The sequence below is a fragment of the Boleophthalmus pectinirostris genome, unplaced genomic scaffold (genome assembly GCF_026225935.1).
Source record: "Boleophthalmus pectinirostris isolate CB_2022bp ecotype Guang Dong unplaced genomic scaffold, ASM2622593v1 HiC_scaffold_653, whole genome shotgun sequence".
NCBI lineage: Eukaryota > Metazoa > Chordata > Actinopteri > Gobiiformes > Gobiidae > Boleophthalmus > Boleophthalmus pectinirostris.
Window position 1 is genome coordinate 231 of NW_026571458.1, and position 15694 is coordinate 15924.

The 15694-nt window shown below is 38.3% G+C and overlaps 1 protein-coding gene across 1 annotated transcript; it reads right to left on the bottom strand.

Moving 5' to 3' along the window:
- Positions 1 to 1520: 1520 nt before the first annotated feature.
- On the bottom strand, positions 1521 to 15200 carry adss2 (adenylosuccinate synthase 2). Its single transcript, XM_020921567.2, has 13 exons — positions 14934 to 15200; positions 9354 to 9456; positions 7813 to 7881; positions 7687 to 7737; positions 7533 to 7599; positions 6123 to 6230; positions 5960 to 6041; positions 5767 to 5893; positions 4643 to 4797; positions 3444 to 3568; positions 3253 to 3350; positions 2465 to 2614; positions 1521 to 2381 (listed from the first exon to the last, which is right to left on the bottom strand). The coding sequence occupies exons 1-13, from the start codon at positions 15177 to 15179 to the stop codon at positions 2329 to 2331; spliced, it is 1434 nt and encodes a 477-aa protein (XP_020777226.2). The 5' UTR covers positions 15180 to 15200; the 3' UTR covers positions 1521 to 2328.
- Positions 15201 to 15694: the final 494 nt, after the last annotated feature.

Consider the following 15694-nt stretch of genomic DNA (forward strand, 5'->3'; position numbering starts at 1 on the left):
GTAACTACAGTAACTGTGGAATCTTCAGTGCGGCTCTTTTATTTTACTTTGTGACTATACACTAACCTATATATTTTGTATTTAGGTCTATTTTATTCAAAAATATTTGAAGACTTTAGCTTATATTTTACTATTTAAGTTAATTGCTGTATGTTGCACTTTATCACTGAAGCACATTCTCAATTCTGTGCATTTTGTTCATTGACAGTTTTGTCTAAGAACCAAAAAATAAAAAAAATAAAAAAATATGTGGGGACAGTGGGATTGCAGTGGGAGGACAGAGGGGGGACAGTGGTGAGATAGGGAGGACAGAGGGGCAGCTGGTAAGTGTGAACAGGGCAGTGGTGTCCATCTGACATGTGACAGAGTTGAGGAGGGACTGTTGGACAAGAGCCAGGTGAGTGCTGTCTTTTGTGTATCTGAACGGAGGGTATGTGGTTCTGAATATAGTTTTGTGTGTTTGTGTTTGTGGTTTCTTCGAGGTGGTTGGCTTCATTTTGTTGTATTCAAATCCAGAGGAAGCTGGTGAAGGCAGGAAAATGAGCTGCAGGTCAAACTGGTCACGGAGACATTGGATAAAACAAAAACTCAGCACGTTTCTCGGAGCAATCACATTCAATCTACACATCTTAAAAGTGCCTAGATACAGGCAGGTCTAGGACAGCTAGGTTAGTTTTTAAAACTACCACAGATTGCCGTCATTTGAAAGACACGAGCGCCCTCTACTGCTCACTAAACGTGAATACCGTTGGTTTTAGCTTTCCGTTAGAAATGCCGATAAGAATGTTGTAAGACAAACTGGCAAAAAATAAAGATATGCCATTTTGTTCCAATAAAAACATGATTTTTGTTTTTGTTATTTTCATAATAGAGATAAGGATGTAATCAATAGGTGAATTCTGAACGGCAGATAATATAGGCCAATTTTACTGGAAAGGGTTAATTCCATACCCAGAAAGATATAAATTATACCTCATGCATTTACTAAATTAAGGGCGTCTCAAAACTACATTAAAATCATGCATTCTTACAGGAAGTGGGCTTGCCTTTGCACAGACCTGACCTGCAGGTTGGTCTGGTGGTCATGGTGGCTACATGGAGATCTGCTGAATATTTTTAATACTGTGTAGATCATTTAAGTAAACACATACTTCTCCAAGCAGGTGGCTGACCCGCCCAATCACAAAAGGGTAGATTTTTCTATAATTTTTTCAATTTTACTGGTAGTTTTGAACAGGCAGTACATCCTGCACATATATAGGCCTACGTTTAAATAATCCTTTCCACACTTTTGATACATGCCAATATTTACAATACTATTGTAAATATATATTTTTTCAAATATATATATAATTTTTAAGTGACAGAACAACCCTTAAGCAACAGGCGACAGTTATATAATGAGGAAGTCAAAATAGTTTTCATTCTGAAAAATATGTAAATACTACATAGCCTATAATGCAGATGGTGAAGTTGTAGCAAAAATAATTATGATAGTTGAAAATAAAGTGATATTCATGTACATTTGTTAAACCAGTTTTAAATTATATTTTTGCGGCAAGATAACTCATTACAGTACAATAAATGGTACAGTGTTGCATTTAAATATAACTGATTAGATGAAGTAAAGTGTTTTATACAAAGATATTAGTGGTGGGAAACAGATAAAATACATTCAGAGTTATCTCAGTGCAAAAGATTAAAACCAACCACCACCTTAAAATTTAAAAAATCTAGCTACAATAAAATACATTTTTGGTTGAATACAAGGCAAGAACTCCCAGTTACCCAAAAGTGACACAAATATTTTAAAGATCCCTTTTTCCGAGCGTAGTGTGCCCTTGGCAGAAGAATACAAACTCCAAAGAACTGGAGTCCATATGCACTTTTGTAGTTTTGTAGTTAATGTAGACATTTTCAGACACACGTTGTACATCGTAAATTGCTTTTATAACTGAAAACTGTAGATTTGTTGCAAGAGTAAGTTACAGATTAAAAACATCTGATAAAAGCACAGATTTGTTAATTTTTAAACAAATCTTGGATTATTTTAAAAACAATTTTCAACAGACTGGCACAGCGTTTTCATAACAGCATAGATAAACAGAATACATAAATATAGACACAGTTCCTTTTGGGCAGTACCCTATGTCTGCATGTCATTACAGAGAAGAGTTCTTTTCCTCATATTCTTACACGACCATAAAGAGACTGGGATGGCCCTGGCACAGTCCGTGGGTACAATGTTAAAGCACTAGAGGGCGACAGTGCGTCCGACAGTGGAGACAGGTAGTTTGGCTGTGTGAAGAAGACCTGGCTCCTCTTGATTTAAAAGAGCTGGATCATGGACTCTCGGGACTTTCCCACTCCAATCCATTTAACTGCCAGACACCACAGAGAGACATGCAAAAATAAGGACATTTCCACAATAGAACAAAATGCTTCAACGTATAAAGTGCAGTACCAGGCACTCCCAAATGCTCTTCGATGTAGTGGACATATTTCTGGGCATTTTCAGGCAGCTCATCAAAGCTTCTTGCAGCAGATGTATCACTGTTCCAGCCGGGCAAGGTCTCATACTCCACCTCCACACACTGCAGCACCTCCTGATTGGCTGAGCACAGGACAACAAAGAATGAACCATGTCACAAATGTCAACATTATGACTCTGAACAGTGCAGAGTAAATGGTATTAAAGGTCCTATATTATGCTAAATTGACTTTTGTGAGCTTTAAACCATGTTATAATGCTATTACCTCATCAAAAACATACCTGGAGTTGTTTTGTTTCATTCCCACATGTCTGAGTAATGTTTTATAATCAGTCTGTCTATATCTTCAAAGCTCAAAATGTGGTATTCCATCTTGTGTTATCATGAAGTGGTAGTTTTCACGTACATTACTCCCTTTGACCTAGCTCAGTACAGACTGGAAATTCCAGGTTTGAATTGATCAAATGATTATAATGAAGGTGTATGAAGGTTAAAAACACAACGGAGCACTTCCTGTATTACCACATGACATCACAAGGTGAAACAGAGTGTTTTCTTTTTGAGAGAAGAAGTCAGTCTAAATATGTAGAATTTGTGTATTAAACATGTATGAATTAACCAAGCACAACTCAAGGTATGTTTGTGATGAGGGAACAACATTAGAACAGAGGTAAGAAAATAGCGTAATATTGAGCCCTTTAACTGACAAATACGCTGACTGACTGATAGCTTAAGGATGGTGTTTTTCTGTATGACTCACCTGGGAAGTGAGGGATGGGCTGGTTGTCCACTTTGTAAAGTACACCCACTTTAATCTCAGGTAGAACATCCAAAATGTCAAGTTTTGTCAGAGCTATTCTGAAAGTGAAAAAGAAACAAATCCATGCATGCTCCTGAAGTGAAGTGTGTTCTAACATGATAAAAGAAGCAGGAGATTGAGACATAACTTACGCTGTGAAGCCATTGATCATGTGTGCATATTTGACAAGCACAAGATCCAGCCAACCACATCGTCTCTTTCTGCCAGTGGTCACACCCACTTCCTTTCCTCTTGTTTGAAGCAGTTCACCAATCTCCTAACACACACAGCATTTTCCAAGTATTTAAAAGGTGAACTTTGTAACTTGCTTGTCTCCATGGAAATGTTAATAGAATGTCTAAAATGCTCTGCACTATGGCATTAAACATATCCATCTCCAGGGACACAACAAGATGCAGCTAGACTTACTACCAGGCCAAGTAACAGGTCAGATCTGTGGAGAAATGACCCCACTCACAGTAAGAATGCATATTTTTCAAGGTATTTTTGAGCAATAAAAATACCCATTGTTAAACAAATGCTAGGTAGAAATGGCTTCCCATAATGTGGAATATATTAGTTAGGGTTGGGTATCATGAAGAAGCTGCCGATATGATACATATCTCGATACATAGGCCATACAGTGAGCTTTCAATTTGATACAGTTCAATAAAAATTAAATCTAAATCATGGATATGATACTAAAAGTCTTTGTTAAACCTTTGTTAAAGTTAAAGTTCACATGAAACGCCCATTTTACTCATAAACACAGGAAAATGTCAAATGTGTTGCATAAAAAAGTTTCCTCCCTCAAACAAGCAACAAAACTGTAGCGCTGTAACAAAATTATGTTGTAAAATATACCAAAAAATACTCTTGGAGATATATCGCTACAGCAGCCCACGATATCGATACTGTATCATCACATCAAACGATACAATATATTGATATTTTAATATTTTTGCACACCCCCAATTGTAGTAGAGTACATATAGAATTTTAAGGCACACTGCACACCTTTTTGTGATGGAGGGTCCGCTACCTACTTATTGCTTTGCGTAAAACATTCCATGATATGACAATAAACATTTCTATCGAGCATTTATACATTACAAGTGTTTGTATTGCTCAAAAATACAACAATTATCTGCTTGTCTCCTTTGTGATAAATGGGTTTAATCTATACTGTGATGTGGAACATTCTAGACAAAGCAATAACATTTCCATGGACAAGCATCTAGAAATGTTACTTTAACAAATCTCATAATGGAGAAATGTACTATTGAGCTTATTATTACATGGGGAAACTTTAGACACACCTGCTGTTTACATCATGTTTGAGTGCACTCACATTGCTCTGCTCTGTGGGAAAAGCTCCAATACCAACTCTAGTGGTGTAGGCTTTCACCACGCCATACACCTCCCCAACATTCTGAGGAGGCATCCCAAGGCCAGTGCAAACTCCACCCACAGTGCAGTTTGAAGAAGTTACAAATGGATATGTACCTGCAACATGAAGAATAATATTAGGTCATTTAGAGACATAATATTTAGTGCCCAGACAAGATTAGTCTGGGCATTAGTCTGTTGAGCATCTCTGTAGGCTCATATCATTACATTACTTTATATATTTGTATGTCATGTGGACAGAGTGGTTGGGCTGCTGAGAGGCTTTCCCATATTTTTATACTAAAGGGACTATTTTCTGATCTATGTTATAAGGTCGTTTCCTCCTCACTGTCTGGAGTTGTGTTTTGTTTCATTCACATGTGTTTACCACACAAATCCTGCATATTTAGGAGTCCCTCTCTCAAACAGAAAACACTCCACTTTGTGTTGTCATGTGGTAATACAGGAAGTGCTCCACTATATTCCACTCTGTACAACTTCACTAGAATAATCTGGATGGAAAACTACCGCTTCATGACATCACAAGTTGGAACAGAGCATTTTGAGCTTTAGAGACAACCAGGATTACTCAACATGTGTGAACGAAGCAAAACAACTCCAGGTATGGTTTTGATGAGGTAACAACATTTTAACATGGCTTAATGCTCTCAAGAGTCAATTCTGCGCAATATAGGACCTTTAAATTGATAGTTTAGAGTAGCCAATGAATTAAGACGGGCAGACTACTTGAACACAGCTGTTGGGTTTTAAGAAATTGGTCTAACTGGTTTTCTGTCAGAATGTAAGGGTCAAAAAGACAGCTTAATAACTATGCAAATGTTGTGAGAGAGTTGCTCCATAATAGACTAACTAGAATAGCACACATAAAAAGGGGTGTGTCTGTGATCATGCAAAATAAGTTGCCATTTATGATGAAGGTGCCAAGATCACTGAACATTTAGATGTTATTAAACTTACTGTCAAGGAGTCCTGTTTGGCTTCACTAAAGAGCAGCACAGACTTCATCACATATATAATGATAATTAAACATAATATAATTTCATAGGTCAAGGCTTTAGTACTGACCAAAGTCAATGTCAAGCAGAGCTGCATTGGCGCCCTCCACCAGAATCTTTTTGGGAGAACCATGAAGAGCCTCATACATGAAGTGGACGCCATCTCTAACCATGGGCTTTATACGCTCCATACAACCCTAAACAAAAGAAACATTTTAAGTTTGTGTTCTGTCATAATGCTTTTTATAGAGATTTATTCCTACTTTTAGTTTAGCCAGCTCTCCTTCAATGTCAACCTCTAAAGTGGGGTACATGACTTTGTACTGCTTTGCCAATCCTTTATACCTGCAAAGATTCAACATAATTAAATATATACGTACCTAAAACAGTGTGCTATGAATATGAATCTGTAGAATTTGAGCAGACCTTTCAGAGAACTGATCGAAGTCATAGAGAAGATCACAGATTCTCAGGCCACTGCGAGCTGCCTTTGCTGAATACACTGGACCAATGCCCTTCTTTGTCGTTCCCAGACTGATCAGATTTAAAATAAAGAAACGAACAGGAAACAAAGGAGGTAACCTTAGTGACCCAGCATCTTATACTTAATACTATGTGGTTCTTCAAGGCATTTTTTGAGAAAGATACAACATAGAAACATCTGCAATTGAATAAATGCAAAAATAAATTTGACGCAATAACATATCAGAGACAAGCAGTTGGAGGAGCATTCAGCAGAAAGGTTACATAGTGCACATTTAAATTCTTGATATTTTGCACTGAATGGTTACCCAGACTGAACTTCCAGAGTTTAGTCTAACCTCTGCTGGACCACAGTGGATGCCTGACAATATTGGCAGTCCAGGGGCCTATCAAAGCAGTGTGCTGAAAGCTCATAACGACTGTGACATTATGGTGCTGTGGTGAAACACATGCCTGGGTCACAAGTACGCTTACATTCTCTCTCTCTCTCTCTCTCTCTCTCTCTCTCACTCACACACTCACACACACACACACACACACACACACAAACACTCACTTTCTCACTCACAAACAGTAGCTGCCAAACTAAAGGCAGCTACCATCTCTTGAATGCTCCAAGGGCTTGGATTAACATTCCCACATATATCCACATGGTCCCCTGCTGACAACTCTTAAAAGATTCACAATGACAGACACTATGAATGTAATATTTTGGTTTGGGAATATAAGGGTAGCTGACAACAAGTAGCTTAACAATAGTTTTTTTGGACTCCTGACACCTCATTCAGCTGTGCTATTTCAGTAAGGCAGCACAAATGCCTGGACAGGACACTCTTCCTGTCTGACAATGTGTGAGTCAACCTCCCGGTGTCGGGTAAATATACACAATAACTATTGCTATCACATAACTCAGTAGTTATTGATAGCAATAAGCACTGAGTCTAGCAAAGGTGACCTGATTTTTCTACATACTGTTACACCTCTGCACCTGTAACTAACCGTGACCACTGTGGTTTGGGTCTAGTTATAAACTGCTGTAAAATGCTGTGGATGCCATAACTTAAGGTTTATGGTGAAGTATTCTGAACAGGAATTTTCTGGTGAAACAGTAACAGCACAGCAATTTGTTACCAACAGTAAATCATGTCTAAAAATGTAATTTATAGTGGGACAAAGCACTAGATCCAGAATTTATTTTTAAGAAAATGTCACCCATCTTGTAGGCCTGTAAACTAATCCTATACCTATCTTCTGAGTATACAGTGCATCGGTTGTACACAATACAACCAAAACAGATCATGCTCTTCCCTCCTCATCTAGTGTGTAAGCCGTCTAGATGCAGTGGGGTCTTACTTCTTGCCTGCTTGCTCTTGTCTCTGCTGTTCCTGAACGCCATCGACCGCCTGGTGGAAGTCAAACACTGGAGGAGGGAGAGAGGGACACACCCGCACAGCTCATTCACACCAATTACAAAGGGTATTTCCAAGGACGTCGTGGAGAAACTTACCAATGTGTGCTCTATCTGAGATGACCAGTCTGTCCTCCCAGCCTTTGAGACCTAAACACAATCACCCAGCTTGTTAACAGGTGAGCAGTGGTGGCTATGAGCGGAGAAAAACGCACACAGAATCACCTTTTCCTTTGCGCTCATTCTTCTCTGCTTCTTCAAATAAACCAGGAAGATGGATCACTACTCCATTACCTGATATAAAACAAACAAGAAAGGGCTTGTCTTTATTCTTGTTCAAACTCCTGTTACAAAAAATAATCCAATCTATGAACTTTGAAACAGATGCTCATATTTTAACGCACTGAACTGGCAGTGGCAATAAATAAGTAAATTCATTCTTCTATGATGTCTTGTTAATCCCTCCATGAGGCAACTTCTCTGAAAAGTCAAATCCTGCCGCCAATGGGACTCCGTACATAGGCTATGCCTTTGTCTTATGACGTCATAAATCTGGTAGTGTTGTTGACAGATGATTAACTGGAGCAGAGTCTTTTGTAGCTCTGGAGCCAGGTGTACACCCACAGGATGTTTGTGATTAAAGTGTTTCTACTAAACTGAGCAGAGGGCTCAAACATCTGGGCCCAATTATCCTTTTAACTGGCCTGCATTAACTGGAAGAGGTGAAGTCATTAAAGCAAATGCTAGCCCTGAAGAATCCATGTTATGTGCCACACAGATACATAACGGCATCATACACAGCTAATGCTGTCACACACAACTACAGTGTATTTTATTATAAGGAGCAATATAAATATGATATAAATAAGATGAGTTATATTTCAGAACAGACCTTGGAGCCATTAAGTTAAAGAGAACACTTCATATATAAAAGGGCATGTTGGTATAACTGATTAGTTCAAAACAATAGACTCATAAAGAAGCTTTGTCTGTGACATAACTTTAATCCTGAAGTTACTCACATTTGTAATCCAAAAGTGTAACTGCTGCAGATACTACCATTAGTAGAATAATGTAGATAAATGTCATTCTTAAAGACAGTATTGATCTGTTGGTTTATGATGTGCCCACCATTACCGGTGTTTTAATGAGCTACTTGTCAGTGAGCAGCTGTTACTGTCACCAGTGAATGTGCCCATAAAACATCTGATTGAATCTCTAATACGGGTTAATGTTGTTGGCCACATTTGGACACTCCGGGTCTAATCACATTATATGACACAGTGACAATGGGGCATACACAGCTCCATCTTTAGGTCAGTTTGTTTGTTTGATGGCAAGATTAAATGAGCCACTGTGGCATCTCATAAAACTAAAATCAAGCTCTATCAAATAATAAAAGCACCTTTGCTCAAACCTCACAGCCCTTTTGTCTCTAGTCTTCTATCCCCAGATAAGCCCTATAAAACGTTGGTGGCCTGAGTGTTCAAATTTGCATATCAGCTTGGCCAGTGTTGGTTTTATCATGACATATCATCATATCTGGCTGTTGATAAATATATAACTCATATAAACTGTTGTGTGAGATTGAGAGTATAAGTGAATAAGTCCATTAGCTAATAAAGTCACTGCAGAAAAGCAGCTCTACTGTAGTCTGCAACAGTCTGGCTCAGAGTCAAGACCATCAGACAAACGGAAAATGATGCGGATCAGCCTGTATGTATACTACATAAATGTGGTTATTGATTACTGTGTGAAATACACACCAATGAATGCAGTGGCCTTTGGGTTGATGATGCCGCTGGGGAGGAGGTGGAAGTCGTACTCTACAGAGTCCACCACTACTGTGTGCCCTGCATTGTTTCCACCCTGTAGGAGAGACCAGGAGATAAGACTTAGATATGTAAAAGGGACAACCTCAAATTCTGTATTTAGAAAGTACTATATTACACAAAATTGACTCTTGTGAACTTTAAGCCACATTATACAGAGGTACAAAAACATACCTAGAGTTGTGTTTCATTCACACATGTCAGTAATCCTGCATTATTATTCTGACTAAATCACCAAAGCTCAAAATTTTCTGTTCTACTTTCTGATGTCATGATAATTTTCTACTTAACGGCTACATTTCCCCTTAAGTTGTATGGAGTTTAAACACAGTGGAGTACTTCCTGTATTTACCACATGACATCACAAGGTGGTGGAGTGTTTTCTGTTTGAGAGAAGATCTAAGCCTAAATCTGCAGGGTTTGTGTGTTAAACATGTGTGAATGAAACAAAACTCTGAAACAATAACAGATTAGAAAATAGTGTTATATGGGCCATTTTACAGAGCTGAAAAATTTACAGGAAAACTAATAATCAACAATCATTAGTACTATTATATACAAAACAAACTCCATAAAAAACATCTTCCTAAATGATTATTTCTCTGACCTTTCTGAATTTACAGGTCACTAAACAAGCAAGCAAATATCTAACAACTGGGTAATTATAGTCAGCTGCTGGACAAGTCAGGCAGGCTATATGACCCCAGACACCTGCTAAGTCACTATATTTTTCAAGTTTTTATTTTTTAGCAGACATTCTTTTTACACCTCTGCATTACTGTCAAAGTGTCAGTTTTGTTAACAGACTGTGGCTAATTTCAATTACTCTGAGTTTGCAACTAACAAATTTGTTGTGTATTGGTACACTGGTACGTGTGAAGTGCTAAAGTCCGACAGCTAGGCAGGAGATGAAGAAGGCCATCATGTGCTTCACCATGTGGGGTTATTCCTGGCTACAGCAGCCCCCTGAAGGTGGAGCAGGGCATATGGGGCTGAGACTCCTTTTAAGTACAATTCCCAACACTCAGTACTGACAAATTGACTGAGTACATTACATTATGAACTCTGAGAACTCTTCACGGTTCAAAAGATATGAGAAAAATATACATATATAATAAATATACAGTATTAGAGTTATTATGTAACTGACATGAAATAAATGCAAACTCACTATTCTACTCAATCCACATAGGTTTAGCAATGCAGATAGGTGTTGTGTTCTAAGAAATATGTTCTGGTATTTTCTAGCACTTAGTCAAAATAAGTACATGACTGGACATGTTGAGGAGATAGTTTTACTTCGTCCGGCACGCACACAATGCCGATCAACCATCTCTGAGGAAACCGAAATGCTATACACAGAATAAGTGTGAACAGAGGGGTGGGGGGGCAGATCTGTGTTTGTGTAGGAGCATTTACACTATGGAAAGCTGCGTGGGTGTGACTGTGAGAATCTCTACTCCATCTACTCTGCAAAAACACTAAAGTCATTCATACAACAAGGCCCAACCAGCTTAGCTTAGTTATTATAATGTAATGTTTTAATTGTAAATTTAATGCTCACTTGAGCTGAGGAAGAACAATCCAATAAATAAATAAATAAATAAATAGACTCTAGAATCAGATATTTAAGACTGGGCATTCTCAGGGCGGCAGCATAAATGTGTACATCCATTAATGCTTTACTGTATTCCAGCTAAACATTGCGTCATTATTTTTTTTTTACAAAAAGGGAAAGACTGTTTCAACTTACTTTACTTTAGTTTACTTTACTTTGAGGGGCTTATTGTACAGGTATACCTTATGTTAGGGAATAACAAAATAACTAATGAGAGAATAACAGAATAAACGTGAATGTTATCAGATCAAATACACGATCCAGCTAGAATACCATATCAAAATAGAGTCTAGATGTCTCATGTTGTCTTCTGATTACGCACAGTCCTTCAATATGTCCTTCGATATGACGCACGAAAGAGGTTATTTAAACTCTTCGTGTGGAACCATCACGAGGGCTTGGATAGGCAATACCACATGTGACAATGCCAGTATGCGATCAACGTCCAAGTTCCCCTGGCAATAATGATCGGTAATAAAATTCTTCAGTATAAAACATCCAGACTGGCTCCTGCCTTTTCATCTATATTCTATGGACAATTAAAATGTCTAAAACAATATATAAATAGTAAAATTTCCATATTGTTATTGGTCAAATAATTAGGTAGCTACAGCTAGATGTGTCACAGTAATTACGATATTGACTCATTCAATATATGACAGATGGAACAATATGTTTTTGAATATATTATCAATATTTATCATGTGTACAGTTTGTTTGTAATACTGCAGTTTTTTGATATATGATAATATTTAAGCCTTAAAAGGTAATTCATTTTAGATACAATTCATTATACATAATTCATTCAAATCATTATTCATTCAAATCAGTTTGATATTTACTTGGGGAAATTCATTCATTCAATAAATTCAATCAATTCATTAGACACAAAGTGTTTCATTCTGATATTTAATTGGGTGATAATCCTGCTTTGGATTTATTGTGCCAGATTTATTTGTTATTAATAATAACATTTATTAATATTAGTATATATATATATATTTATTTACACTTAAATACATTTCAGTATTATCACTTATTGTTTATATTTTCATCATCAATATATCGCTCATCAAAATTTGGTTTTGTGACAGGCCTAGCTATAGCACATAGATTTGAAGTGTGACCATCATATCCATTTTGTTTATGGCCACAGGCATGCTCAGACATTTGATCTCTCACACTAATGAAGACTGATGAGCTTGTGTGGATCTCCAGGGACAGGTCACGCCCTTTGCATTTGCTTTATAACCCACTATAACCCCACAAAGATTTCCAGGTATGTACAGTCAAAGTGCTGCCACTGCTGCTTTATAAAAAGATCAACACTCTCTGTACAGCTAACAGTCACATTAACAAGACCCTGGATCAGTTACACTAAGGGTTACACAGTCTTTAGGCCTGGATAAGGAAGGTCCAATATGATTTTTTTTTAGCCAGTAGCAATATCCATTAATTGTCTTCCTGGTTTTGCTGATAATTAATATTTGAAGATAGCAATAATAATAAAACTATATTTTTAATTTAAATCCACAGCCAGGCTCACAAATATAAATTTCACAAATAGTAGTAATTCACATTGGCAAAAAATAATAACAAACTACTTAGCTGGGACAATAAGAAAGTTTGTTGCATGATTGTGTAAACATACTCTAATATTTTAAACCTAAATCGCCTTCTTTCTTATCTCAATTTTTACACATGTGATTGTGCAATGAACACAAACTGAAAACACATGGACACACAAAAGGCGGGGCCTAGAAGAAATATTGATGTCTGGAGACCACCTGTCCTGTCCTGCTTGTACTGCACAGCCATTTAGGCGCCCATCCCACTTTTTCACTTGTGTCACATGAATTATAAAAATATATAATATAAAGATTTACATAGCTACCCAATCCAGGCATTTTGGGGGTACTGGCATTCAGGGTTATGATATGTTGGCTCCTATTGCTAATCAAATTCAATCCATGTTGTGTTATTAAAGTTATTATAGTATGAGTTTACATTACCCAAGTAATATGTTCTCTCCATGTCCCACTACATTCAACAACTTGTCCATCTTTTTGTACAATCTGAGGTAGTCATATTTTCAGTATCAGACAAATCCTTGGGAAAACTAGGGCTGAATATCATTAATAAGTTACCGATACGATACATACCTCAATACAGTGAGCTTGATTCATTACAATATATTTCAAATCGAGTCAATACGGTTCAGTAAAAAATAAAGTCACCGGTGTGACACAAAAAGTCTTTGTTAAACCACATTTTGTGCAAAGTTAATATGAAACACTCCCATGTTAATCATCAAAACAGTGAAAATGGCAAATATGTTGCATAAAACATTTCCTCCCTCAAACAAGCAACAGAACTGTAGCGCCGTAACAAAATAATTTTGTAAAATATACCAAAAAATACTCTTGCCAATATATCGATACAGAAGCCCACGATATCGATACTGTATCATCACATTAAATGATACGATATATCGGTATTTAGATTTTTTGCACTCCCCTAGGGAAAACCCTCTGATATCACAGATACTGATACTGGAACCGATCTGTCACCCCTCCATAGGCTTGGAAGGGCCTCAGAATTATGACCCGTTAAGTCAACTCGTTATCTACACCATCTTGGAGCTCAGTCTTCATAAAAATGTGAAAGAACTGCACTTTTACAGGTTTTAAGGTTATAGAGCAGCACACGTCTGGCTAAAGTCTGTAGAGATTGCATAAGAACGTAAGAACATAAGAGAATAGTGGGAGGTTCAGACATAGTTCAAATTCTGTCTTTGTTTGGTCCCAGTTTTGATCTAGTGTGTGAAAGAAACCTAAAACAACACTGGCTTACGAACTTCAGTTTTCATCCAGTTCAACAGGTAAGGTAATATAGGGTTTGAGTGGGCTATTGCTTATGAGAAAAAAATTAAGTAAAAAAAGTTAACCAACTGAAACATTAAAGTTTACATGCAAGAAGGGAAGTAGTATACTGCGGAAATCTAAACCAGTCCAGTCAGCCCCTCTGTGACTGGGTTAAAAGAACTTCCTCTTTGAAGTATTCTAGATAAATAATGCCCACACATGGTCACTGTGGATTTAAGGAGTCGACACATCCATCCCCATCAGAACTACCTGCTACTTTGTTTGTAGCAGGTAGGCTGTTTTAAGAACCACTCTACAGGCTGTCAGTGTTCCAAAAACTTTAAGGATGGGCCCTTAAAAAGAAAACCATCACATTTTTGGATTTAAAGAAACATTACTTGAAGTCAGTTAGTGGCAGTGTAGCTTGAAGCCTTCTGTCCATTAGCTGGTAAAAGATTCAAGGCCTATAGCACATCTGAATATAGCCTCCTTCACGAGGAATGTAATCTCCCATATCTACATGTCATTGACTAGTGCAGATGATAACGAGTCTCTTGGCCCATTGTTCTCAGATAAATCTAAAACAGTAAACTGATTTGTCCTCTTGGGTGATTATTAGGCAATAAGGATAGGGTGATACAGTGAAAGTCCTCCCTGGATTAGAGTTCTTGAGAGTCATTACTGCTCTGTAAGTTGGTCATAAACCCACTTGCGGAGATCCACCTGGTGTGTTCACTTAGCGCTGTTACACTGTCATGTGCACACGACAGGAGGCACAGGCACTAAAGGTGTCTGAGGAGCTACACAGCTAGCAGCGACTCAAGGTGACTTTAGCAAAACACTAAGAATGAGTCAAAAATGTGGTTAAGCTAACGATGTGGTACTAGCATAACACACACACACTAAACTGATCAGAGGAAGCCAAGAGTTTAGGTGTGCTAAGTGGCGCCTTTAGCTTCCTTTACCTGTGGGCTAGTCCTGATACTACACAACTACACAAGCATCCGTGATTGCTGTGTGGAGCTAACCCACCTGACATCTGCACACCATGTCCGCGTCTTGAGCCAGCAAGTCCACCACCTTGCCCTTTCCTTCATCGCCCCATTGAGCCCCCAGGACCACGGTCACTCTGTTGCCCACAGCCGGCCTTGGCCCTCGCTTGGTTGGACAATCGCTGTCTGCCTCCTGGATCTCGCTTTCCGACATATCTCCGGGAGTGTGGCTGTATGTGACACTGTACTTGAGCGCCCTTTCGCACCGCGCCACTGCGCCAAACATATGAACAAGACAAACAGTGGCTACGGTGAGTGACACACTCCGCACATGCGCAGAAGCATCTATTCTCGCACTATTTATTTGCCTTTTAGATTTGGTTTCCTATATCAATTCACTATCACTATGATATAAGTTATAAAACGCAACGGCCAGCTTTTTCCCCAACAAAAAGAGTTAAGATTGTGTAAAGAAGAGTGAATGATCCTGTGCACACATGCACGATCTGTGCAGACTATTTTGGAGGTGTGTCCATGGGGGTGTGTCCCCGACAGGCGTGGAGCCTGTGGGTAACAACTCCTTTGATCCATAAAAGGGACGCACTACACACAGAGGGCTCATTTAAGCCCACAGTATAACCTGTTGGCCGGTGTTAAACACTTAAGTACTCGTGTCTTGGCTAAAGCCATAGCTCGGAACATCTTGCTGCTATGTGCTATACAAAGGTAGCTTACTAAAATTAGGCTTTGATAGATAAGCCCAGTGGCTCGCGCGTGCGGTCACGTGAAAGAGCTACAGTT